General features: G+C 37.8%; 1 protein-coding gene across 3 annotated transcripts in view; it reads left to right on the top strand.

The window, feature by feature from the left end:
* LEKR1 (leucine, glutamate and lysine rich 1) overlaps nt 1-25,949 on the top strand; it is an 80,949-nt gene that overhangs the window by 23,261 nt on the left and 31,739 nt on the right. For 2 of the 3 annotated variants that reach the window (XM_014057150.2, XM_014057151.2), the window contains exons 1-3: nt 8,762-8,845; nt 12,099-12,191; nt 19,866-20,080. In XM_014057150.2, the coding sequence (XP_013912625.2) occupies nt 12,144-12,191; nt 19,866-20,080 (263 nt within the window). In that variant the 5' untranslated portion in view covers nt 8,762-8,845; nt 12,099-12,143. Of the gene's footprint in view, nt 1-8,761; nt 8,846-12,098; nt 12,192-19,865; nt 20,081-25,949 lie in introns of those variants that run through there. The other variant, XM_087725330.1, reaches the window with a different exon arrangement.

Genomic DNA, 25,949 nt, shown 5'->3' with positions numbered 1-25,949 from the left:
AGAATTACAAACGGACACAATTATTCCAGGATTAAATGCCTTCTTCAAAGAGGAACTTTGCCTCCTTCCACAAAAGGGATTTCTCTCATAAAATGGAAGCCTATATCAGTGATGGCTAACCTTTTTGTGGTTGGGTGCCAAAAATGTGAGGGTGCACATACGCCAGCACCCACAATGCAAAGCATACCCCTACATGCACATGCATGCAAAAGCCCCCCCCCCCCCTGCACCACACTACTCGCCTCCAAGCTGAACTTGGTATTTCCTCTGGGGAGCCGTGTGAGTCCGTTTTCTTCCACCCCAGGCTCCAGGAAAGCCTCTGTTGGGCCTGTTTTTCGCCCTCCCCAGGCTCCAGAGGCTTTCCTGAAGCCTGAGGAGGGCGAAAACGTCCTCCTATGGGCCCCCAGGAGGCCCTCCAGAAGCTGGAAATGAATTGTTTCAGAATTTCTGGTTGGTCCATTGGGCTCGTTTTTGCCCTCCCCCGGCCTTCCGGAAGGCCGAAAATCTGCTGGCCAGCCCAACATGCGCACTGGAACTGATGTCTCACGTGCCAGTAGATATGGCTCCGTGTGCTATAGGTTCGCCATTACAGGCCTATATCATTGGAATGCTAAACAATGTGTGCGCACAATGCAACTATTCTGCATGGACCTGCTTTGAAAACCACTCAGAAACCACAAATGTTTTAGGCATAGTATTTCTTGATTTCAATATGGCTCCCCCAAACCCCAATAAGCTGCCTCTCCTCCCCCCACTTCAATATCACTAGAAACCAACATTTTAGGTCTAAAGATGCTGTGGTCAGAAAATGGTCTGTATAATCTGCATGCGTTCTCTATGCTTGGGGCTAGCCTAGTGCTTTGTAGTAGAAAGAAGCACAAAAGTAACAAAATAATGTGGGCATCATTCCTCTTCTTTTCCTTCCCACTTTGGTTTTTTGCTAGGGATCTGCTTTGGCATTAGTGGTTCTTTGTCAAGTCTGGGAAAAGTACATTGCGGTGATTTATTGATGACGTTCATTCAAACCAGGTTGGCTTGGCTTGTAATCACCTTGGAAGGATCAGTGCCTTAAGCATTTTTTTCCCCACAATATCATGGAGTTCTACTTACTGGCTGGAAACAGTGAACCATGAATTAGTCACAGAGTTAATCAGCTACTTGATGCTTCCCAACCTAATGGGCTGAGGCCAACTCCCAGAATTGTACAGACTGATGGCTCGAATTTGATAGGCACCAGATAGGGGAAAGATAAGTTAATAGTATATAGCGAATGCCACCAGAAGGCTATTTGACCCCTGCTTAAAATCACAATGGAAGCATCCAACTGGCTACTGTGGGAATTAGATGTTGGATTAGATATATCCAGTAATATTGGACTAGAACTGGAACAGTTCAGGTTCAGATCCCCATTTATCTAAAGAACTTTGAGCCAGTGTCCCAAAGGTATGTTTTCAGCAAGCAATTGGACTTTCTCATGCAAGCAGCTTCTTCAGTTCTGACAGGATCCTTCCATTCTCCGCTGTCTGAGCTGCTTGGATGAGAAGCAAAACATTTTCAAAGAAAAACAAAGTCCAATTTCCTACTGAAAAAGCACCTTTGGGACAACCATGACCTGGATGACTGAGAATCTGTACAGACTTTGAGCCAGTGATTATCTCATAGCCTCATAGAGTTACTATAGTGAGAGAATGGAAGAAGGAAGATGAGACTGGAAGGGAAAATCATGGCTGTTTCTTAAAGAAGGCAGAATAGAAAATAAATAAATCTATGGGGTTTCATCTTACTTTTTAAAGTATTTATATTAGAGTCATGATTTAGAAAAAATGGGACACAATGTTTCCCCCCCCACTATGTTTTAGAACGTATGGACTATTCAGCAGAGGCTTCTCTTTCTATGTCCTACACAGGGCTAATTTTAAAAAAAGTCTGCTCATGTGTTGTGTATTGAGGACCGCATTATATAATCCCTGTGAAATATTTAATTTCCCTTGCTTCATGTCGGCTGAAGGCTTTTTGCAATTCTGAATGGAGCAGATGTTTGATCAAGAGTTGTTTTATATAATCAATTTGTTAAAAATAAGAAAATCAGTAAGAGACTTTATAATATAAACTGAACATTGTAAAAACAATTACCACGGTCACTGTATATTCATTGTGGAATTATTTTACAGAAGTATGCTTATAGGAACAGTGCAATTTGCCTTGTTCCAATTAGATCGGCAATTCATGCCAAACTGATTTGTTTAACCATGATATATTGACAAACACAACTGGATAAAGCCTTAGGCCAAGGTCACAAATAACAGTGGCTGAGTTAGCATAATATGCTAAGTGAAATCCAAACTAATCCACTTAGCACAGTGTGCAAATCCAGCTACTAAATCAGGCTGTGGGTCCATTGAGTATATCAGTGCTATCTACACCAATTGTCAGTGTGATTTCCAAGTCTAGGTGGGATATTCAAGCCATTTCTAACATACCAGGGGCAGCATTTTCATATCATCTGATTGAAATGCACTGTGTGCATTTGAAATCAATTCACAGACTGAGCTCCCATTCCTTAAGATTACAGAAATCAACTGACCATTATGATGGTGTTTATAAAGAAAGACCGAAACCACATACCCAGTTCTTTGCTCATAAAAGTTGTTGGGTGGGGGCAAGCCAGATGAGTTTTTTTCACTGAAACCTATGACAACTTCCATCTCTTTGGTAATTAAACAGCCTTGTTTAAAAGGGTGCTGTAAGAGCAAGGCAGGCTTGAACAAAAAAACAGGATGTCATCAAGTCTTATTCTTGGTAGGATAGTAAAGACTCATTCAGATGAAAGAAAAGCATAATCATGGGGGAGGGGGGATTAATTCCATGGGAAGGAGTCACAACAGAAATGCTTATTCTCAGGATTATCCCCTGTGTTGTATTTTGTTCTGAGTGAGCTTTCAGCCAGAGCTGGATGAGCAAAGGCAGTTCAAGTACAGGGTAAACAGATGTCCTAGTTTAGAGGCACTGAGCTAGCTCTAACAGACAGCTCCTGGGTCACAGAGTTCTAGTGAAATCAGGCTTGCTTGTTGATTTCAGTAACCTCAAATAATCAGGTGATGCCTCTTTTCCTGGCCTTTTCTCCTATTGTAACTGAAAGTGCTGTGCCTGCTTAAAGCCCAGATCACCGATTTTAACTGGAAACATGGCAGAGGCTGTGGATTCCAAAAGTACATACTGGGATGTTACAGTCTATTCCAATGGTTCCCAAACTTGGCAACTTTAAGACTTGTGGACTTCAACTCAAGTCCACAAGTCTTAAAGTTGCCAAGTTTGGGAACCACTGGTCTATTCGACTGCACGGAATATCCTGACAGCCAGGAGAGATGACAGCATGCCTGGCCCAAAAATTAAAGCAAGTTAAAAAAAATGTTATAATTAGGCTTCATTCTCATTCGGTGGCTTTTTGGTTCATTGCAATTCAGTACTTGAATGGCAGCTGAGCAACAATGGTTGTGGTATTCTGTGACTGGAGATGGCTACTATGAAGAATAAAAAGAGACCCCGACCTGAAGACCTTTTTTGGAACAACTACAAGTAGTCCTCGATTTACAACAGTTCATTTAATGCCCATTCAAAGTTAGAACGGCACTGAAAAAAGTGATGATCGTTTTTCACTTACAGATCACATGACCATTACAGTATCCTCATGGTCATGTGATCAAAATTCATACGCCTGGCAACTGATTTGTATTTTTGATGGTTACAGTTTCCCGTGGACAAGAGATCGCCTTTTATGACCTTCTGACAAGCAAAGTCAATGGGGAAGCCAGATTCGCTTAACAATCGTGTTACTAACTTAGCTGCAGTGATTCACTTAACAATTGTGGCAAGAAAGCTTGTTAAAATGGGGCAAAGCTCACTTGATAACTGTCTCAGCAACAGACATTTTGGGTTCAATTGTAGTTGTAAATTGAGGACTATTTCCTGGTTCTTCTGTGCCAGTAATTATTAGCACTTGATGAGAAAAATATTCACTTAGTTGCTGTAACCTTTTATTACAGTAGCTGTTAGAACAAAATAAAATACAACATAAATAGCAACAATACATTCCAGTATCTTAAAAGCCTACAACAAATATGTACTTGGTTTTACAATGTTGATAAGCCCCTTTAGATAAGCACTTTCCTATTAAGGAAGGCAAGAGCTCTAGCTAGAACTGATATACACTTTTCATTATGCTGTACCTCACACATTTGTGAGCCCAGACATAGGCTTGTAAATTCTGGTTTATAATATGCTACATGAACTCAGCCAATTGTGCCTTATGTGGACCACAGCTTATGTGTAAATTAAGTATTACTTGCATTTACTCTCATTACACAATACCCCAAAACAGGGTTTTTTAAAATTGCAATTGAGGGGAAATGAATGTTCTTTGAAGGCTTATCCGAAGCTCTTAAATAGAACAAAAAATAATAAGTGCATGCAGTTCCTGATTTTTTTTCTCTTTCCAATCAGTTATTATCTCCAAATACATTGTGGACAAAGCAAATGTGATCTGCAGCAATTGTGAGCAGCTTTATGGGATCCATTTTGTTTTTTTACTAGACAATTGACTTGAACCAGTTAAAGTAGTTCAGGGCAGAATCAGTGTTATTAATCATGCACTACACACTAAGGGTGAACAATATTTGTCCTTCTAAATGTTTATCTACAACTCTCATAAACCCAGTCAAAAGGCCCAAGGATGACAATGTTGGGCGTTGTTCAACAACATGTGGAAGGCAACAAGTTGCTTACCCTACACCTGAAAGTACAGTGGGGCAAAAAAGTATTTAGTCAGCCACAATTTTGCAAGTTCTCCCACTTAAAAAGATGAGAGAGGCCTGTAATTGACATCATAGGTAGACCTCAACTATGAGAGATAAAATGAGAAAACAAATCCAGACATTGTCTGATTTGGAAAGAATTTTTTTGCAAATTAGGGTGGAAAATAAGTATTTGGTCTATATCAAAAGTTCATCTCAATACTTTGTTATATATCCTTTGTTGGCAATGACAGAGGTCAAACGTTTTCTGTAAGTCTTCACAAGGTTGGCACTGTTGCTGGTATGTTGGCCCATTCCTCCATGCAGATCTCTAGAGCAGTGATGTTTGGGGGCTGTTGCTGGGCAACACGGACTTTCAACTCCCTCCAAAGGTTTTCTATGGGGTTGAGATCTGGAGACTGGCTAGGCCACTCCAGGACCTTGACATGCTTCTTACGAAGCCACTTCTTCGTTGCCCGGGCGGTGTGTTTGGGATCATTGTCATGCTGAAAGATCCAGCCACGTTTCATCTTCAATGCCCTTGCTGATGGAAGGAGATTTGCACTCAAAATCTATTTATTTATTTATTTATTTTATTTTATTAAATATATTTATATGCCACCCAATCCCGAAGGACTCCGGGCGGCTTATAAAAAATATAAGAAATAAAAAACACATAATGATAAAAGAAAACAATTTAAAAACAACAAACACCCTCATACATTCATTCTAGTCGGGACTGGACCTCAACAGTGAGGTCAACAGCCCCAGGCCTGCCAGAACAGCCAAGTGTTTACAGCTTTCCTGAAGGCCATGAGAGTGGGTATGGTCCGGATTTCCGGGGGGAGCTGGTTCCAGAGAGTCGGAGCAGCCACAGAGAAGGCTCTCCTCCGAGGGCCCACCAGCTGACACTGTTTGGCTGACGGCATCTGAAGGAGGCCCAATCTGTGGGATCTTACTGGCCGCTGGGAGGTATGTGGCAGCAGGCGGTCTCGAAGGTAAAATCTCACGATACATGGCCCCATTCATTCTTTCCTGTACACGGATCAGTCGTCCTGGTCCCTTTTCAGAGAAACAGCAGCCCCAAAGCATGATGTTGCCACCCCCGTGCTTCACAGTAGATATGGTGTTCTTTGGATGCAACTCAGCATTCTCTCTCCTTCAAACACGATGAGTTGTGTTTCTACCAAACAGTTCTACTTTGGTTTCATCTGACCATATGACATTCTCCCACTCCTCTTCTGGATCATCCAAACACTCTCTAGCTAACTTCAGATGGGCCCAGACATGTACTGGCTTAAGCAGTGGGACACGTCTGGCACTGCAGGATCTGAGTTCCTGGCGGCGTAGTGTGTTACTGATGGTAGCCTTTGTTACGTTGATCCCAGCTCTCTGCAGGTCATTCACTAAGTCCCCCGGTGTGGTTCTGGGATTTTTGTGCACCGTTCTTGTGATCATTTTGACCTCACGGGGTGAGATCTTGCATGGAGCCCCAGATCGAGGGAGATTTTCAGTGGTCTTGTATGTCTTCCATTTTCTAATTATTGCTCCCACAGTTGATTTCTTCACACCAAGCTGCTTGCCTATTGCAGATTCAGTCTTCCCAGCCTGGTGCAGGTCTACAATTTTGCTTCTGGTGTCCTTCGACAGCTCTTTGGTCTTCACCATAGTGGAGTTTGGAGTGTGACTGTTTGAGGTTGTGGACAGGTGTCTTTTATACTGCTAAAAAGTTCAAACAGGTGCCATTAATACAGGTAATGAGTGGAGGACAGAGGAGTCTCTTAAAGAAGAAGTTACAGGTCTGTGAGAGTCAGAAATCTTGCTTGTTGGTAGGTGACCAAATACTTATTTTCCACCATAATTTGCAAAAAAATTCTTTCCAAATCAGACAATGTGATTGTCTGGATTTGTTTTCTCATTTTGTCTCTCATAGTTGAGGTCTACCTATGATGTCAATTACAGGCCTCTCATCTTTTTAAGTGGGAGAACTTGCACAATTGGTGGCTGACTAAATACTTTTTTGCCCCACCGTATATGCAAGTACAGAGATCAGAGATTTAGCAATATTTTAATGCTATTCAGAGCTGAATAATACCATAATTTACATAGCAAGACCAGATGAGACACACATTTTCACCACCTATAATGAATATATTTGTCACACTTCAAGTAGTCCTCGACTTACAACAGTTCACTTAGTGACCATTCAAAGTTACGGCATTGAAAAAAGTGACTTATGACTGTATTTTCTAGTAAGGCTTGATCAATCCCAACAGTCCTTTGTAGGAATATATAACATGGGAGTTACTTTTGTAGTTTTGGAGACCATCTTTTAAAGGATCATGAAACTCTTCATTCTAATTTTTTTCCACATGCTACTAAAATTGAAATGGCACATGGGACAACATATATGTATTTTTATCATGGCATGATGCAATGATTGAGGTATACTAATGACAGTATTAGTAATTTGCCTAATTAATACCGAACGCAGCGAACTCTACTACAGGTTGAGTATTACGACCACAATCGAGCCCCAAATCTTTGTTGCTAAGCAAAATATTTGTTAACTGCCTCATTTTATGATCTTTGTGCCACAGTTAAATGAGTTGTTGCAGTTGTTAAGCTAGTTAACACAGTGGTTAACTGAGTCTGGCTTCCCCATTGACTTTGTCAGGAAGTCGCAAAAGGGAATTACAGGACCCTAGGAACATTGCAACTGTTACAAATATGAGTGTGTTGCCAATATGAGCCAAGGTGGCGCAGTGGTTAAAAGCAGCACTGCAGGCTACTGCTAGATCAGCAGGTCAGCGGTTCAAATCTCACCGGCTCAGGGTTGACTCAGCCTTCCATCCTTCCGAGGTGGGTAAAATGAGGACCCAGATTGTTGGGGGCAATATGCTGACTCTCTGTAAACCGCTTAGAGAGGCCTGAAAGGCCTATGAAGCGGTATATAAGTCTACTGCTATTGCTATATATAATTGTCTAAATTTTGAACAGTGACCATGGAGATGCTGCAACGTTCATGTGAAAAGTCATAAATCACATTTTTCAGTGCCATTGCAACTTCGGTTACTAAACCGTGGTTTAACTTTTAAACATTTTATTAGATTATAAGTTACAAAATACAAGAGTAAATAGGAAAGCAGGAAGGGGAGGGAAGGGGGGGAAGAGAAGTGTGGAAAAGTTGGCAAAAAGGGAAAAAAAAGCTAAATAAGGCATTAATATCAAACCACAACAGAGAAAGAACAATCTGATTATTATAACATATGGGAATTATTTCATTAGTGGTTAGAGAATATGAAAAGTGGAAAAAAACAGAGAAGTGAAATAGAGAAAATGCTTGTTATAGCATTAGGTATGGTATATATAAGTATTAAGTTAAAAATAGATAAAATAATATGGCTGTAAATTGTAATTGTATAAAATATTTTCACAAAATATACATACCCGGATGACACAGTTTAATGGAAAATGATTTTGAATCAAAATAAAATATATATTTTTAAAAAATCAGCAAACCACAACTTTTTGCTTTTTCATAGCAATATAAACTAGTCATAAACGAACTGTTATTAAGGGGAGGGCTACCTGTACTAATTAAATTGATATAGGCAACTGAAAAAGCGATTTCTCCAAAACTGAGCAACACACTTCATCACACTAACCTATTCAGATGGTGAGCTAAACCTCACTGCAATCAATTACTGTAAATAAAAAAAAAATCAGCGATTGCATACCCTTACTAACGCATAAGTATCGCCAAGCACCCGTGGGGGTGGAGGGAGCCCCTCCACGCATAACTCTCGCGTGCGACTGCCTGAACTGAGCCGTCAAGTCAAGTCAGTTCAAAAAAAAGAACCCGGAAGAGAAACGCCGAGCCCCGAAGAAATAACTTCCGGTCTCCGCGCCTGCCCTACTTCCGGGATTTTGCCGGGCATGCTTCCTTGGTTGCTATGGAAACGAAGAAGCGGAGAGACTCCTGGGTGGGGCGTTGACAACATTGCGCGGCTGTCGTTGCTTCCCGCGGTGTTTTGCTAGCTGTGCTTGGGGGGGTGAGTGAGTTCGTGTGGGTCCCTTTACCGCTGGTGTCCGTTGCCTTTAACTCCGCACCCTAATCCGTCAACCCCCTGGACTGAATATACGAGGTCCCGGTGTGTCTGGCTCCCTTGTGCATTTTTGAACCCTCCCTTGAGTCAGATCATTATTTCTCCAACCGTGACTGTGGAGATGCTAGTACAGGTCTCCTGCGTGAGCAGGGCGTTGGGCTAGATGACCTTCAAGGTCCCTTCCAACTCTGTTAATGTTTACCCGTGTCATCGTTGTCTCAAAGTTGCTTCCCCCCACCCAAAAAGGCAATTGGATTGTCTTCTTCCTCAAGGGAAGGGGGTTGGACTAGATGACCTTCAAGGTCCCTTCCAACTCTGTTAATGTTTACCCGTGTCATCGTTGTCTCTCAAAGATGCTTCCCCCTCACCCAAAAAGGCAATTGGATTGTCATCTTCCTCAAGGGAAGGGGGTTGGACTAGATGACCTCCAAGGTTCCTTCCAACTCTGTTACTGTTTATTGAAAAAAACAAAAACAGTTCACTTGCCTTTTGAAAAAGCACCTTTGAGCCCACCTATGACTGTTAAAGCTTTCCACGGGGGAATTCTTCCCTGCTTCTTCTACTCTGAGATCTTTTAAAACAGAATGGCCAAAGACCGAATTTCTGTAAAAGGAAAGGGCACGTTTCAGCTTCATGGGAAATAACTTGATAGCCTCTTTGGCTTGAACTGCAAGGCTTCATCATTAGGACCAAACATAACAGAATGGCCTAATCAGATTTCATGCTAAGGAATGGAGGAGCCGAGTGCTCCCTGCACAAACTGCCTAGGAATTGGTGCTATTAGAAGTGACCTCATTGGTGAATTGGTGCTACTAGAAGTGTAGGAATGTTTCCTACACAAACATTCAATTTCTTCTAATCTTCCTAGTCCTCATGTTCAGCAATTGAACTTAAGAAGGGTGGGGATAGTATTCCTCAAATGTTAAACAAATAGTAACAGTCGGTAACCTCCCCAAATATAGCAAATTATTCCGAGATTTATCTTCATCAAACTCTCAAAGTTACATTGGTAGACTCCTATAACTTATCCCTCCTGCTGTATACAGAATCTGGGACAAAAGGGTTAGAAGGGGAAAATTGCCTGAGAGAACATTGTTTCCCCTTTTATTTGTATTTTTAAAGAGAAATTCTTCACCCATCAGAATTTTATTTGAGTTACATAGTTCTTTCCCCTTCTTGCAAGCTTGTTCTTTTTCAATGAATTGTCCTATTTAGATAGATCTGAGTTGAGAAATTCTACACCTAATTTTAATCCTGTGAAATGTGCTTATGGATTGCGTATGCTTTACTAAACAATATGACATTTCATGAATCATAAAATGTAACAGTTTAAAGAGATCTTGGAGATTATTTAGTCCAACCTCCTCCGCAGAAATCCAGTATTGCAGTATTCTTAACAGAGGGCTAACCAGTCTGTTTAAACATTTGCAGCATAAGAGAATTCACCTCTCCCCCCCAGGCAATTTGTTCCATTGTTGAATATTTCTGACTACTTGGAAAATTTCCTGATGTCTTAACAAAATCTGTAATTTACATCTGTTGTATCTTGTTCTGTTTTCTGAAGAAATACTGGGGTAAAAGAAAACCTCTACTCAACCTACTTTAACTATTCATCTTTCATTTTTCATTCCAAGCTCCTTATCATTTGATTACTGTTTTCTGTAATAATCTAATTTGCCAGTGTCTTTCCTAAAGTGCAGTGCGTAGACTGCATACAATATTCTAATTTTTATCTGACCAATGTAGAACTGGGAGAAATTATGACAACTCTTGACCTGATACTCTAGATCAGTGTTTGTTAACCTTGGCAACTTGAAGATGTCTGGACTTCAATTCCCAGAATTCCCCAGCCAGCGAATGCTGGCTGGGGAATTCTGGGAATTGAAGTTCGGACATCTTCAAGTTGCCAAGGTTGACAAACACTGCTCTAGATCTGTTCATGTAGCCAAAGACTGCATCTCTTTTTCTTTTTATACACTGTTTACTTATCTTATTATCCATGTATTTATTTTTGCATGTATTCATATGCAGCCTTTCCTATATTCATGCTTTTCCCCCCTATTCAAATAAATAGCATTTAAATGTTTTGTTGAAATTTATATGGCTGGTTTCTGACTGTTATTCCAACTGAATCTTAATACTTTCTTCCATTTGATGTTTCTCTGTCTTTATATGTGTGTAACCTAGAATGTTGTGGATCTATGAATAATAGCATACCCAGTTCATAATTTGCAATCTTTTCAAATAAACTCATGGAAGTCTTTGTCAAATGTTTTGCTTAAGCCAGGTATACTGTGTTCAGTACATTCCCATATTAAACTAAACAAGTTATTATATCAGAAAAAGAATTCAAATTGATTTGTCACAGCATGCACTTTATAAACCTTGCAAAGCAATATGTTCTTTTTAAAACACTGACAAACTAACTGTTTAAAAAATTTGTTTCAAAGTTCAAGCAAGGTTACACCGTCCCTTTTCTGCTGCTTGAGGAAAGTTATGTGTAAAGGCAGGGGGAAAAAAAACCATTTGCTTTTCTTTACTCTTCTACACATTCTTCATGATTTCCCAAAGAACAAAGAGGATCCAAGGAAGAAAACGATGGGCATGTTACTTGCAGAAAATCTTAGGATAGTAATATATGAAGCAAGAAAGAGAAGAGCTTCACAATTTCTAGTTAATTTAGTATGTTCCTTGAGTAGGTCCTCTGTCCTAATTGACCCAAGCAAAACCATTAACATAATTAACATAAGGAGGGAATAGCAATCCAGGTGAATAAAAATATTAACATAAATGAATGTAAGGTTCCAGAAATAAACCTATTAATCTAAGAGCCATGAGGGAACATTGGATCCCTAACTTGTAAAAAAAAGTGTGCTTTGTCTGCCTCGCTTTCTTGCATCTTTAGGATAGTTTTTGATACCCTTCTCCCTCAGGAAGTACTTTCTGTGTTCAATTTAAGAAATCCCTCCCTTCTCTGATAATCTGGAGATAGACTATTATGCCTCTATTACCTTTATTTTCTTTTACAGTTGTACAGTCAGCCTTTGTAGCATGTGTAATGCAGGAAGGAAACAAATGTGCCATTTAACCCTGCAGATAATGAGAAGGTATTTTTTCTGGTTTATCACATGAACAAAAAACTTTTAGTATTCTTGAATCCCCTAATTCATTTTTATTTTGTGTGTTTATTTGTTAATAGGCTTTGTGACTGTCTTCTGATAATTCTTTAAAAATATAGAAAGAAATGGATCGGCATATTCCTGTGTATCCTTTGCCAGAAGAAATAAGAAAGGTATGATTTTGAAAGAAAAAGTGATGCGGTTTTCTAAACTGTTTGCAGCTATTATCAAGCCACAATTTTACATACATTCTTATTTAATGTTTTTCCTCTTTCTGCTTAACTTTAATATTAGTGTGTTTTTCCTCAGGCGCATGCTGCTATTCTTGAAAAAGTTGGGTTTTTTAGAAAAATGAATTTTCCTATATAAAAGACTTACGCACACATACATACGTGCATACAAAAATGAAAAAATCTTGGGAGGGGAGGAATTCTGAAACGGACAGATATAACTTCTGCTAAGAAAAATATGAAATTAAACGGCTTGATAACACAGGGAGGTTAGGGTTAGGATTAGGATTAGGGTAGAATAGGTGTCATGTCCATAAAATTACAGGAATGATATTTTTTTATTGTGTGAGAAGGTTTTTTTCAGAGAACATTCAATGTTTTCAGATTGCAGAATGCAGCACAGACTGCAACAGATTTTGTGTAAAATAACTGGCCTATAACTGCATATATAACTTATATATCTATAAGCCTCTTTTATGAAAGCATATAGCACTTAGTAATAGCAGACTTATATACCACAGTGCTTTACAACCCTCTCTAAGCAGTTTACAGAGTTAGCATATTGCCCCCAGCAATCTGAGTCCTCATTTTACCGACCTCAGAAGGATGGAAGCTGAGTCAATGAACATAGTGTGCCATGACTTTAATTATATTAATTGCATTAAAACTACTGTTAATTAATACAATTGATGTCAGAGTACATTATGTTCACATGTTATACAGATATAAACAGAGAAATTCTAATCTTTTGGATGCTTAGTATCTCCCACCACTGCTAGTTTAGGGAAGAAGTGTCAGCTTTGGAGGTTCTATTTATACTATTTATACTGGTGAAAAGTTACACCACATTCATGGCTGTGATTTTCCAACAGCATTAGGTCCTGAAAAAGGATAGGCAAATGGGTTTGACAAAATTGGGTCTGGTTCCATTGCTTCCAATTCCTCCTTGTTTGCCATGTACAATCTGTAGTAAACTCATTTCCACACCATTAATTGTAATGAGGTATGTGCTTTTAGATGTTTCCCAAATGAAAATCTCAACTACACTTTTACTACCATGTCATGTATGAGATTTCTTCAACCTGATCAAGTCTTACTCAGAAAAGTGTTTGTTACTCCAGCACATTAATAATACAACATACATATTTATTGAATGAATCCTGAAAGTGCTATTCATATAATGAGATTAAATGTTATCATGCAATCAGATGGGAAACTGAAAACAAGAATCATTTGTATATTTGGACAGATTGTTATTGCACTGGGGGGAGTGGGATGTAGCAAAATCTTGAAAGCCTAGATATAAACTGAATTTATATCTGGCATAATTAATCTCAGTCTCTTGCTTTCCCCTTCTGTTGAGCTGAGATGCCACAATCATGTTTCTTCCTCTGCTTTCCCAGGGTTTGTCAGATGTTCCATCAGATTTATCTATATACAGTGCATGACACTCTATTTGGCATGAGTCCATTACTAAGTTTTTGAAAAGTCTTTCACAATAACCTGTTAGATAACTGAGAGCAGACAATTAAATCTCAAATCACATGCATTCTTAACTAGTGAATAACATTCCTTTGAACTCAGATTTATCTTTCATTTCAGTGGGACTTAGTTTAAATATAGTATTGTTGTCCAAATAGATAAGGTGGCTGAGTGTAGAGAATACCCCCCTCCCCCCCAAAAAAAGGAAAATAACATTCTTAGAGAATAAGTAATGGCAAAAATGACAGCCAAAATATGCAAGCTGTATATTTTAAGAAGAGCAACCTTGATGGTTTTTGACTTTATAATATTTAATTCGGTTCCCTATTCAATTTCTGCATCTCTTTGAAAAAAATAGCTCACAATGGTTAATTGACCCAATAGTGCTTTTATATGAAATCCTAAACTCAGGGAGTGCAATTTTATTTCTAAGTAAACCTGTTTCAGCTTGAAATGCTTAGTCATTAGTGACAGTGTGAAAGAATCAACAGCAGCCACAAGGCTAAGTGCCACGAGATCTCTGAAGTTAGCCCTGGTTTACAACGATAAGCTTATAGAATTTAGATTGTAACAAAGGTTTGATAATCTTCTTCCTCCATACACAATATAATCTACATAAAAGATTGTTATTAAATGATGTGATGTTTTTAGTATTGTTCTTTATTGCACTGTTGTTTCATGTAGGTAGATATATTTCTTTGGTTTCTCATGACTCCCCCATTTGACTTTCCATTAATTTTATTTTTTCTTTATTTATTAAACTTCTATGCATCTGATACCCTTAAGAACAAAGGACACAGTCTTCTTTCTCTGTTGCCTGCATTATTTAATTATTTTGTTGTTATACTTGGATGCTCTTATCAATGCACTTCTTTCTTTCTTATGGTGATTTGGGAGAATGATTGACACAAAGTCACCTAGTTTATAAGAGAGGATTAGAATCTGGATCGCTGTGCTCCTTGCAACTTAAACACTATATCACAGTGATTCTCTTTTTTTATAATATAATCCATTCTGAATAAACATTTATCTAAAGTACAGAGGAAGCCAACATAGACTTCTGAAAATAGTTTATAGAGTAAAAGTACAATAATTTGTAAAAGTACATAATAGTGGTTTTAAATTATATTTAATATATTACTATTCTAAAGGATTGATCTATTAACATGTATCACTCATGGTAATTTACCATGGTACCGAAATGACATCCCTCTTATACAGCAATCACATACTTCTGACTTATCAGTTGTCAGATGTGCAGCAATTAAAGAAATCACTCCCTCGTTCCTGTTCCATGTTTCCTTAGGTCAGTAATATTTCCACAATTGCATTTTTATTTAACTTGAATAACAGTTTTCATCCCATGTAAGCCTATTTTGGTTGGAGAGGCAGGAAAATGGACAAATAATTTAAACTTATTGATATGTATTGATGATAGAAAAGAAATTAATTGGGATACATTTTAATACTTGGAAAAGGAAGCATTATTTTAAAAAATCAAGGTGGAAGGTCATCAAAATAATGACATTGTCCTTGATTCTATAGATTTGTATATATTTCCATCCTGTATAATGTGGCAATGAGACAGACCCTTGCATCATACTGATACTTGTCAAGTAACCATGATTCCTGCACTGTTCTAGGGACAGTTCACTGACAAAGCTGGACTGCTGCTGTTTAGTGTGTGATGTAGCTAAGGGTCTATCTATGCTGGTTACTGAGTTTTATTCAGAAATCATAAGAAGCTAGAGTTAAATGCTATGGCAAAGTGTTCTATTTTTTAAAAGCATTTATTAGCATTTCAATATAGCACAGTGATACACTTTTGCTTCAGTATAATATAATATATATGGGAAAATATTATCTTGATAATAATGTATTCCAATTATCCTATATCATTTGCTTTATGTGATTTTGTGAGCATCCAGAGAAGGCAAAATAAGTTCTTGAAAGAAATACAGATGAGCACATGGTTCTATTCCTTAGCTGAAAGTTACTCTGGTTGGTAACACAAAATGTATCTTACTCGGGATTGAATTTAGTATTTTCAGATTATTTATATAGGTTTCAAATAGAATTGCTCGCTATCCCAACCTTCTCCCTATCCAGTCCGGTGTCTTGGTGAAAGTGGATACATACATTGGAATGTCTGAAATTGTTTATTTTGAAATACAAAAGTGGTGGTGCTGCAAGAAATCACCGTGTTCTTTTTAGGATAACAGTCTCTCCTTTTCCTTCATGTTACAGTTCAGTTTGTCCTCTTTCAATAAGTAATTTTAGTACTTTGGAACCTTATGGTATTTATTCTGAATGATGGTTTCATATTTCTGGGCACAGGTTGTTACTGCCAGGAAAAATAGAATTAATTTTTCATTTCCTTCAGAGCCACTGTAACTATGATCAGGCTTCATGAGGCAAAGAAGAGTTAGGAAAAATAAAGGCAAGCGTAGCAAACCAGTACCCAATATCACAGGTACACACTTTTATTAGAAAATAATTAGAATATCATGTGAGACATGCCAATTAGTTAGATTATGGCTTGTCTCATAAATACATATGATTAGTGTTTATTGCTTGTCTTTTTCAAACCAACTTGATTCCCCCCCCCTTTTAATCTTTTTGTAATATTTGAATATTTTTCTTCTCCTTTTCTCAAGAAGGGTTGTTATTTAATATCCATCATACCCATTCCCATTTTTTTGTTATTTTGTCTCACTCGTTTCATAGTTTAAAGTCTTCAGTATAATATAACATTAACACAATTGTAGTACAATAAACATTTTTATTTGTGCAAGTAAATTTAACATGATATCTACTATATTTTCTTTTATATACATTTTGATGTATATCCACACAATAACGGCTGCAGTAGGGGTTCCTGGCGCCTCACCGAGTGTCGTCAAACAATTTTGTTGCATTTATTTTGTACAATGACAATAAAGACTATACTAATACTGATAGGTTGATGAGAAGCACTTTTAATATGTTTTGAAGGAAAGCAAATACCATTATTTCATTTTAGTAAATCACCGGTGTCTTAAAATGTTGTGCAGTGACTTATTTAGACAGATTAGATTATCTTGTGATGCCTACTGGTTATTTTAAAAGAATATGGCATAGAACTGCCAGCATAGATTACAGTATTGAACTAGGAGTAGGGAAATTTAACTGCAGATATTCAAATAGCCATTAAGCTGATTGTGCGACAGGATTTAATATTATGTTTTAGTCTATATATCCTTCCTTTAGGAGACGAGAGTTGTTAGGAAGATAAAATTCAGAGCAAAAGAGACAAATACATTTATTTAAAATACAATACAATAGCAGAGTTGGAAGGGACCTTGGAGGTCTTCTAGTCCAACCCCCTGCCTAGGCAGGAAACCCTATACCGTTTCAGAGAAATGGCTATCCAACATCTTCTTAAAGACTTCCAGTGTTGGGGCATTCACAACTTCTGGAGGCAAGCTGTTCCACTGATTAATTGTTATAACTGTCAGGAAATTTCTCCTCAGTTCCAAGTTGCTTCTTTCCTTGATTAGTTTCCACCCATTGCTTCTTGTTCTACCCTCAGGTGCCTTGGAAAATAGTTTGACTCCCTCTTCTTTGTGGGAACCCCTGAGATATTGGAACACTGCTATCTTCCCCCCTAGTCCTTCTTTCTATTAAACTAGACATACCCAGTTCCTGCAATTGTTCGTCATATGATTTAGTCTCCAGTCCCCTACAAATACTTGCATTGCTATGCTGCTCTTCATGTTAGAAAAAAAGACAGCTATGCAAATAATGCATAAAGTCAAGAATAACTCAAGTTGGATTGTTTTGTAGAAGAATCTTGCTTTTTTCTGTTGCTATCCTATGTCTCATGCCTAACATCTAATAACTGGGCTTTTTTATCAATTTAAGGTAGCTTTTTCTATCACCTCTATACTATATATTTCATAGTGCCCTTCACTTAACTGATTGCAATTTGAATTAAACTTTAGTCATATTTGGCAGCAGAAGCTCACTACGATGATTTTATTATATCCCACCCACTTATTGTACCCACTTTAGCTCAAACGAATCTACCTGTGCCATACCTTTGCCATATGTGGGACAAAAAAGCAGTTATCATTACCAACTTTATTCACTTCTTAAAGTGAAAAACGTACACGCGGGCCCCAAGTTCTTCTATGTCCAATGGGAGCATGCTCCATCCCTCATCAGGGGTCTTTGTCATATTGAGAGGTAGGATTCAAGAAAGTCTTCACCCTCAAATTGGCATATCATAACCAAGCCACTATTTATATCTACCTGTCCATGTGGAAAAATATATGAAGAGGACCACAGTTATGTTACGTTTATAAACTTCCAGAAGAATCTCACTAACAATAAAGATTTAATCTAATAGTATGGTTGAGTTTCTTTTAAGAATACAGTATTTAAATTTACCTTTTTTGTGTAGGTTATTTTATAGGTTTCGCCTTCATTCCATTGAGTGATTCAAGTTGCCATACATGGGATATTCTAATGGTCACAGCTATATCCTGCTTAATTTAGCCTTTTGCAAGGCGGTTGTAACACTCATCTTTAGACCATTTTCAGCATTCTATAGTTTGCAGAAACGTTGTTAAGAGTTTGAAAAATGTTGATTTAATTTTTTTGTGTTGTATGGGGCAATAGTTTTTCATTGTAATTGGGTTTTGTTTTGTTTTTTGGAATTTGATTTTCATTCACTGTAATTCTTCTTATGACTTCCCTGAGCTGCTTCTGGCACTCTGCATTTGTTTGTTTGTTTAGAGTAAGTTGCAAGAAAATGACAACCCAAGTGGAACTTTTTGGCAATTATAACAAATTATGCCTGTTTTTCTGCTTGGTTTCTGTCCTTGGTTCACAAGAATTATGACACAGATATTCTTACCATTAGTCCTGTGTGCTTCATTAATATTTCAACATATTTTTATTGTACATGCTCCCATGTAGGAATAATCAAAGCATTTTGATTTATTGGAGGGAATTAACAAAATGGGCACTGTGTATGAAATTGACAGAGCTTGTGAATGAAGTCTGCCTCTTTTTCTGCAATGCAATTCACATTAACTCAAACATGTATTTGTTTCCTCAAATATATCTTGTTTTCAGTAGATTAATAATCTCACATCGACCAAATTTCATAGTTTCTTTGTGAATCATGACTCTGTGTGGCTTTTCATCATGTGATGTTTTTTCCAAACAGTATAATCTGTTTATTTTAAGGATAACACATTTTCAAACTGGTGGTTATAGCAATTTTTTATATTAGAAATTATTTTTAAGTTTTGAGTTACAGTTACTGAGAGGAGTCATGCTATAAAATGTTTAATAAATAATTCTGAGTCATCAAATGAAACTATTTCATTATTTAATGAAAAAATTATGGAAAAAAATCTATAATTTCTGATTACTTTTAGCCAGGATTATAGATTTGCTTCTGTCCCCTTACTCTAGGAATGTCTCTGTAGTTCTATTTTTTATGACAAGTCACAGGTGTAGAGAGAAGACTAGATTATGTATTCAGTGAATTTGCTTTTTCTATTCCAGCTCATCAGCATTCTTGTTAATACGCCACTAAACTGTAGATTATCATAGTTTGTAATAAAAATAATAGAATAGACCTATAAACCTATTTAATTTTATAAAAAAACATTTCTGCACAAATATTCTTTGCTATTAATAAGAACAGGTAACTATTTATATACAGGTCTTAACCTAGCTATTTTTTTGAAAATGATAAATATTCCACTATGTCAAGGTAAATACTGTGATTTTCATTTTGCCCCCTAAGAACCTTATATCCATTTGGCCCATTTGGAGAATGTAGATTTTGTCTAAATTTCCAAGGAGAATGGTAAAAATGATTGTATGAATAATTCAGGGGTAGGTTATTTTGTACTTTCAGATACATTGAACTATACATGTTAGAAATTCCATCCAGCATTGGTAATGATAAGGAATGATAGAATTCTAACTTCAGACTCTGTGCTGGAACATTTGTTGTCCACCACTGGAATAATGTGCTATGGAGACACTGTTCTGATGCCATATGAAAAGTTGCTTTTATTAATTTTTTAAAAAGGATCAGGTTTTTTTTCACTGTACATGTTGCTTATTTTTTAGATGTCCCGAGATGAAACAATGTGTAAATATTGTGGAGTCAGTTATTTGATCCTTCATGAATTTAAGCTACTGGATGAGAAAGTAAAAGCAATGGAAAAGAAGATGAAGTTTTTTGAGGGCAGTGTGGAACGGGAGAAAATACTGCAAGAAAAACTACAATGTCTAAGTCAAGATTTTGAACAATGCACAGCAGCTAATGAATCAAAAACAGAAAGGTTGGAACTTACTAGCCATTCTTGTATTTCAAATTAATGTCTGTTAATATAATTCAGAAGCAAGTATGCTTTAGCTGTCTTGCCAGATTTAGCTTACATCAGGTATAATTTCCAGATGAAATCATGTTAATCAGTCATAGTTTTAGGTACAATTTAGAAGCCACTATTCACTACTTAACGAAACAAGTGTAATATAAGCGGTGTTATTTTTAGTACTGAAATGATAGCTTAATATGATGCATGAACCAAGCAATTATAATTTATAAAACACGCTTTATAATTTGCATCAAGGGTGGGTTTCAAAATTTTTTATTACCTATTCTGTGAGTGTGGCTTTGCAGTCATGTGACTGGGTAGGCATGGCAACTTGATGTCACTCACCAGGAGATGTCATGGATTGGGTAAAATCCGGTGAAGCTCACTTAACAAGGATCTTGCTTAGCAACGAAAATTTTGGGCTCAATTGTCATAAGTCAAGGACTATTTCTGCCTTCCTCTGCATGGCAGCCTTGTCCTAGTAAACTCCTTCTCCTTTCTGGCAATTTTCCTCGCTGTTAGAGGTACCAAAATAATCCAGACAATGTAAGGTTTTCTGCTGCAGCAGGGGAGGTTGGACTAGATGACCTCTGAATAGCCTTCTAGCCCTAAATTGCTATGCTGATTTTCTTTCTTTCTTTCTTTCTTTCTTTCTTTCTTTCTTTCTTTCTTTCTTTCTTTCTTTCTTTCTTTCTTTCTTTCTTTCTTTCTTTCTTTCTTTCTTTCTTTCTTTCTTTCTTTCTTTCTTTCTTTCTCCCCTCTGTGGGAAGCACCCCCCCCCAATAAAATATTACTCCCAGAAAGGCTCATTCCATATGCCTGCCAGATAGAAAATGAGATAATGAGCCTATAGAAAGTTTGGTTCCATTCGCAAGCAGGGTATGATCCAAACCCTTTTAGAAACACAAAGCCCATATTGCACAAACCCCAAAAACATAGAACCATATAAGAATCCTACCTTTTATCCAGTTTGTTGTTCAGTTGACCCATAAACAAACTGCTGAATGTTTGCAAATTTCCTTTTGAGCTTTTCAATTTAAATTGGGCTTTTCAATTTAAAGCAGGTTTCAATTTAAAGTTTGCAGCATTAAGACTTGTGGACTTCAACTCCCAGAATTCCACAGCCAGGCATGCTCAGTTCCGATTTAAAGCAACAGATTTTTTTTCTACTTTGCTGAATCCCGGTTAAAAAGTGAGATTCCTTCTTTCTTTTTCTTTCTTTTTCTTTCTCCTTTCCCTTCCTTCCTCTCTCTCTCTCCCCACTCTCTCTTGTAGTTTTTAAAACCTCTTTTCCCTTGCCTGAACCAGCAGGGTAAAAGGGCTTTAAAAAAAGCTTCTGACCGAGGTTTGGGGGCATGTCCAAGCCACCATTACTACCAGTCCGGTACGCCAGATTTTCACTACCTCTTCTGGCGTACCAGACAGGACCAGGAGAAATCCACCTCTGATTTGCATCATATATAATGAAGCCATCATAGTTTATTCTGTAAATCATGGCTTAATGTGAACAGCCATATTTTTATCATAATAAGATATGGATGTAACTCAGTTACAAATCAGATTTTAAAACAATCTTTTGATGATAGAGAAGATGTGCTATTCCATAAGCAAAGTTCACAATATGCAGAGCATTTTATTCCTTAAACATGTTTGTAAAGTAAGATTATATTATGAATATTTCCTCAGATTGCCTTTCTAACCTTGATTGGGAGTAAAACAACTATTCTAATTATTATTTTTCCTGGAGTATGTTAGGTAGCTATCTGAGTTTTAAACTTTTAGTTCCTTTGATATCATAATCTATAGAAATAATACCATCAAAAATCTTTGAGGAAGCAAGGGAGAAATAGCATAAATTTGCATATAATTGACTATTGTGTGCATGCAAAATAGAAATTGTAGGGCATCAATATGTAAACAGAAAAAGTTAAAAAGAATAAGTTTTGTATACATAGATTGGTTATTGGTCAATTTTGTTGAATACTCAATATTTCGATTCCAAGTGCTTCCTGACAAATGAGCTATAGACTTTTTTCCAATTCTTTGATGCAAATAGCACCTGAAACATGGTGAGAAATTGGTGTCAAAAATATTTTGGTGAAATGGTGATGGGTATAAAAAGAATTTGGGAAAGAAAGGCAGATGGTAAGAGATAAAATAACTGTAGTTGAAGCTGGCTAGCAATGGAAGGTTTGTTTGTACTTCCAAGCATTATTAAAAGAAACCTCTGATTAAACTCACAATAGTTGGATTAGTTGGATTAGATGGCATGGCAAATTGAGTTTGCATATCTTGAAGCTGTAATGAGATAGGTTCAGCTTTTGGTTGAAATAATTATTTAAAACTAATACATCTAAAGTCAATTTAAGACTGATTTAGTTGTGGGCTGGATCAACTTGAAACAATCTTATAGGGCAGTGTTGGTGAACCTTTTTGGCACCAGGTGCCGAAACGGGAGTGCACATGGGGGGAGAGAAGCGCTAGAAACTAGAAGAGCAGGTCCCTGGCGCACACGAGTGGGAATACTGGAAACAGGAAGAGCAGTTCCCAGGCGCACATACGGCAGGAAGCTTAGCTTCCAGTTTCCGGTGTGCACATGCGTTCTCGTCTTCTGGTTTCTGGCACACATGCACATGCTAAAACCAGCTGGTTGGCATGCATGTGCCCACCGAAAACCAGAAGCTTCGGAAACTGCTCTTCCTTTTTCTGGTGCTCCCACATGCACAAAGACCGAACCCAGAAGAGCAACGGGTAACGGATGGCGTGCCCGGAGAGATGGCTCTGCATGCCACTTCTGGAATGTGTGTCATAGGTTCGCCATCACGGTTATAGGGCCTGGGCTACAAAGTGATGTTTTAAGAGTGTTAAAGTGGGGACAGGAGTTTAGAATGCATATTGGCTTTTTTGATGTTCCAATTCATTATTCTTGTCTCCCCTCACACACACACCCTCTTTGATTTTTCCTCTGTTAAGCAAATAACTATATTCTGGCTGTGATAACAAGACATTCAGCTTCACAGTTTATGTGAAATGTACAAGTGCAGAAAAGATCACCATGTTCTTTCTTTTTTTCCTCTTAGTTTCTGCAATTAATTAGCTGTGGAGCTTAGGATGTTTTCATGATTTCACGTTTTAAATATTATCAGTGCAGCCAAGATTGTAGTTCAGATTTTGACGAAAAAATTGCAAGCGAAAGAAACTAGCTGTGTTGGAAATTTTAAGGATAATTCATTGTAATTAATGCTGCTTCATTAAAGCATTGTAATCCTCTGCATATATGTAGGTTATCTACACATTTTCTCTCTAGCCATTTTGTGACTTAGGAACAAAAGAGTCTCGCTTAAATAATAAAGACAATCTAGTCTGCTTGTCCAGGGGCCAAACAGATGCTTATGAAATCAGGAAATGAATACAGTATAAATACTCTGATTGCGTTTCCCACCAACCTGTGCTCATGATGTATCTGATCCTGGAAAAGTGCTTGGCTCTCATGGTAAGAGGTCATGCATATGATCACAAATTTATCTAGGACAGAGGCCAGTGGATGTAGTTGACATATTGTGAACATGTTGTGGTCAGTTTCACTGGAACCGGCAGCGACCCAGGCCTGCCACACCTCTGAACCAGTTTTCTTGACACCGCCATAGGCGCCACCATATTGTTTTTGCCTTCTGTGCATGCGCAGAGCATTTTTTGCACTGTGCATGCATGCACAGCGTTCATCAAGCGTACACATGGGCACACAAAGTGTGCACACACACACAGCACATCCCTGAGCGAACTGGCAGTAGTAGCAGCCAGAATCCACCCCTGAAGAGGAGATCTAATAATTTCAGATGCTTAGCGGAAGTGACATTGGATTGGAGAAGGGAAGTGGGGGCTCTGAGCATCGTAATGTTCTTTGAAGGAGTCTGTGTATCTGGATCTTGATAACGGAACTGAATAGGAGTCGTATATTGAGAAAGAAAAGTGTTAAATGAGGTTGTAGACTTAGGTTTTTTAAATTTTATCAATCAGTTATACATCGTTTCTGGTAATATCTATTGTGATACATGAGATTATTAAGGATTAAAAAGATGACAAAGGCACTATAATATATATACACCCTATGAAATAGTAGAATGTTTACTGCTGAGGATGGGTAGTATTAAGATATTATTCTCCTAATCCCAGCATTAATTAGAAATGCTTGGTTTGCTAAATCTTTAATTATCAGGCTATTTGCACTAATGCTGGGTGAAGTTGGACCATCCTGATTTAACTTATCTCAGAGCAGGCAGATATTAAATGAAAAAAAAGATTCTAATAAAGATAAGGAAGCATAGTATGAATTCAAATTTAATAAGTAAGTATTTAAACATGCCTCATTGTAGCAGGAGGATGTTCCTGAAGGGAGGACTGAAGTACACCAGAAGTATATTTTTAGTAGGAACACCCAAGGTATGAAAATCAGCAGAAATATACCCTGTGCTTCCCCGAAAATAAGACAGGGTCTTATTTTCTTTTAACCCCTGAAATAAGAGCTTGGCCTTATTTTCAGGGAGATCTTATTATTTTTGAGGTGCAGGAGGCCCCTTAACTTCTGCCTGCGGCCCGCAGATCAGCTGATCCAGAGAGGACTGGAAGTTCTGTCTGTTTCTGGCACACTCTTGCCAGCACTAATGTCGCTGGCCCTGCCGCTTTTTTTTGCAGCTGGCACTAAGGGAAGGGGTGCGGCAGCTTCCATGAGGCCATTCCGCATGGATGGTAGGTGAATGTGGGGCTCATGGTGCACGTTCCCCTCCTTTCCCCCCAGGAAATGACGGAGACTGTCTCCACATGTGTTTAAATATTTTAGGGGAGAGCTTATTTTTCAAGGAAGCCATGTGGATAGACAAGATGAAGTGATTGTCAATATATTGCTAGATAAAGGGCCCCTTGAGTCAGATGGCACTCAATGTACTACTAAGAAAGAGTGAGACTCTTTGAGAGTGCTAATTATGTTTTTGATATGGTTATATTTGTTTCCAGGCTATTAGTTGCTGATGTTATCTGAAGCTGTAAAGGCTACAGTTGAAACATAGAATGTAAGAAGCAAGTACATAGGAAAACTTAACAGAGTGAAAGATGAAATAAGTTAAATGCATATTGGTGTCCTATGCATCATCAAATTGAAAAGGATTTAAATTGGATACCGTTAGTCAGAAGATCACAAAAAGGTCAAAGAAAAATCTTTCATGGGAAAGATATAGCAAAGACAGTATGTAGGTACAAAATGGTCAGTGACTGAGTAATAAATTTTGCAAACAAAATTATGGTTATTCAAATTTATATTATTGATGCATAAAAAGAAACAATTGAGAACTTTTATGTCAAGTTCAAGGAAGAATTGACAGAACATAAATGCAAAATGTGCTACTTTTGGTTGGTGACTGGAAAGTTGGTGAAGGAAATAGTGAGAGGAGATCTAAATTGGACTGCATGCCATAGAAAAGGCAACAGTGTTATTGCCAGAAAATCCTTTCAACCTGAAGCATCTTTCAGTTAGCTTTGTAGGTACTGCTGAACCAATCATGATCTCAGGGGGCAAGATGTTCCAAAGGGCTGGGATCATAGCTGAGAAGGATCTTCTCCTGGATCCCACTGGTTAGAATTCCTTGATTGACAAGATCTACAGCATGCCTTTCCTGGCGGCATAGGTGGAATGGACCTGTCCCATAGCAGTGAAGAATTTTTGGGTGATTTTGGATTTGGCTTGATCCAGGATACTCACACTTTGCCAGGTGAAACTATGGTTAAATCTGTTCCTGTGTTGTGAAAGATTAAAAGCTGTCTAGCTCTTGTTTTATGCATT

The sequence above is a fragment of the Thamnophis sirtalis genome, unplaced genomic scaffold, assembly GCF_051295495.1.
Source record: "Thamnophis sirtalis isolate CommonGarterSnake01/CBP01778 unplaced genomic scaffold, rThaSir2_p1.2 scaffold_11, whole genome shotgun sequence".
NCBI lineage: Eukaryota > Metazoa > Chordata > Lepidosauria > Squamata > Natricidae > Thamnophis > Thamnophis sirtalis.
Note: the sequence above shows the minus strand (reverse complement) of the source record. Positions and strands in the feature narration are given on the sequence as shown.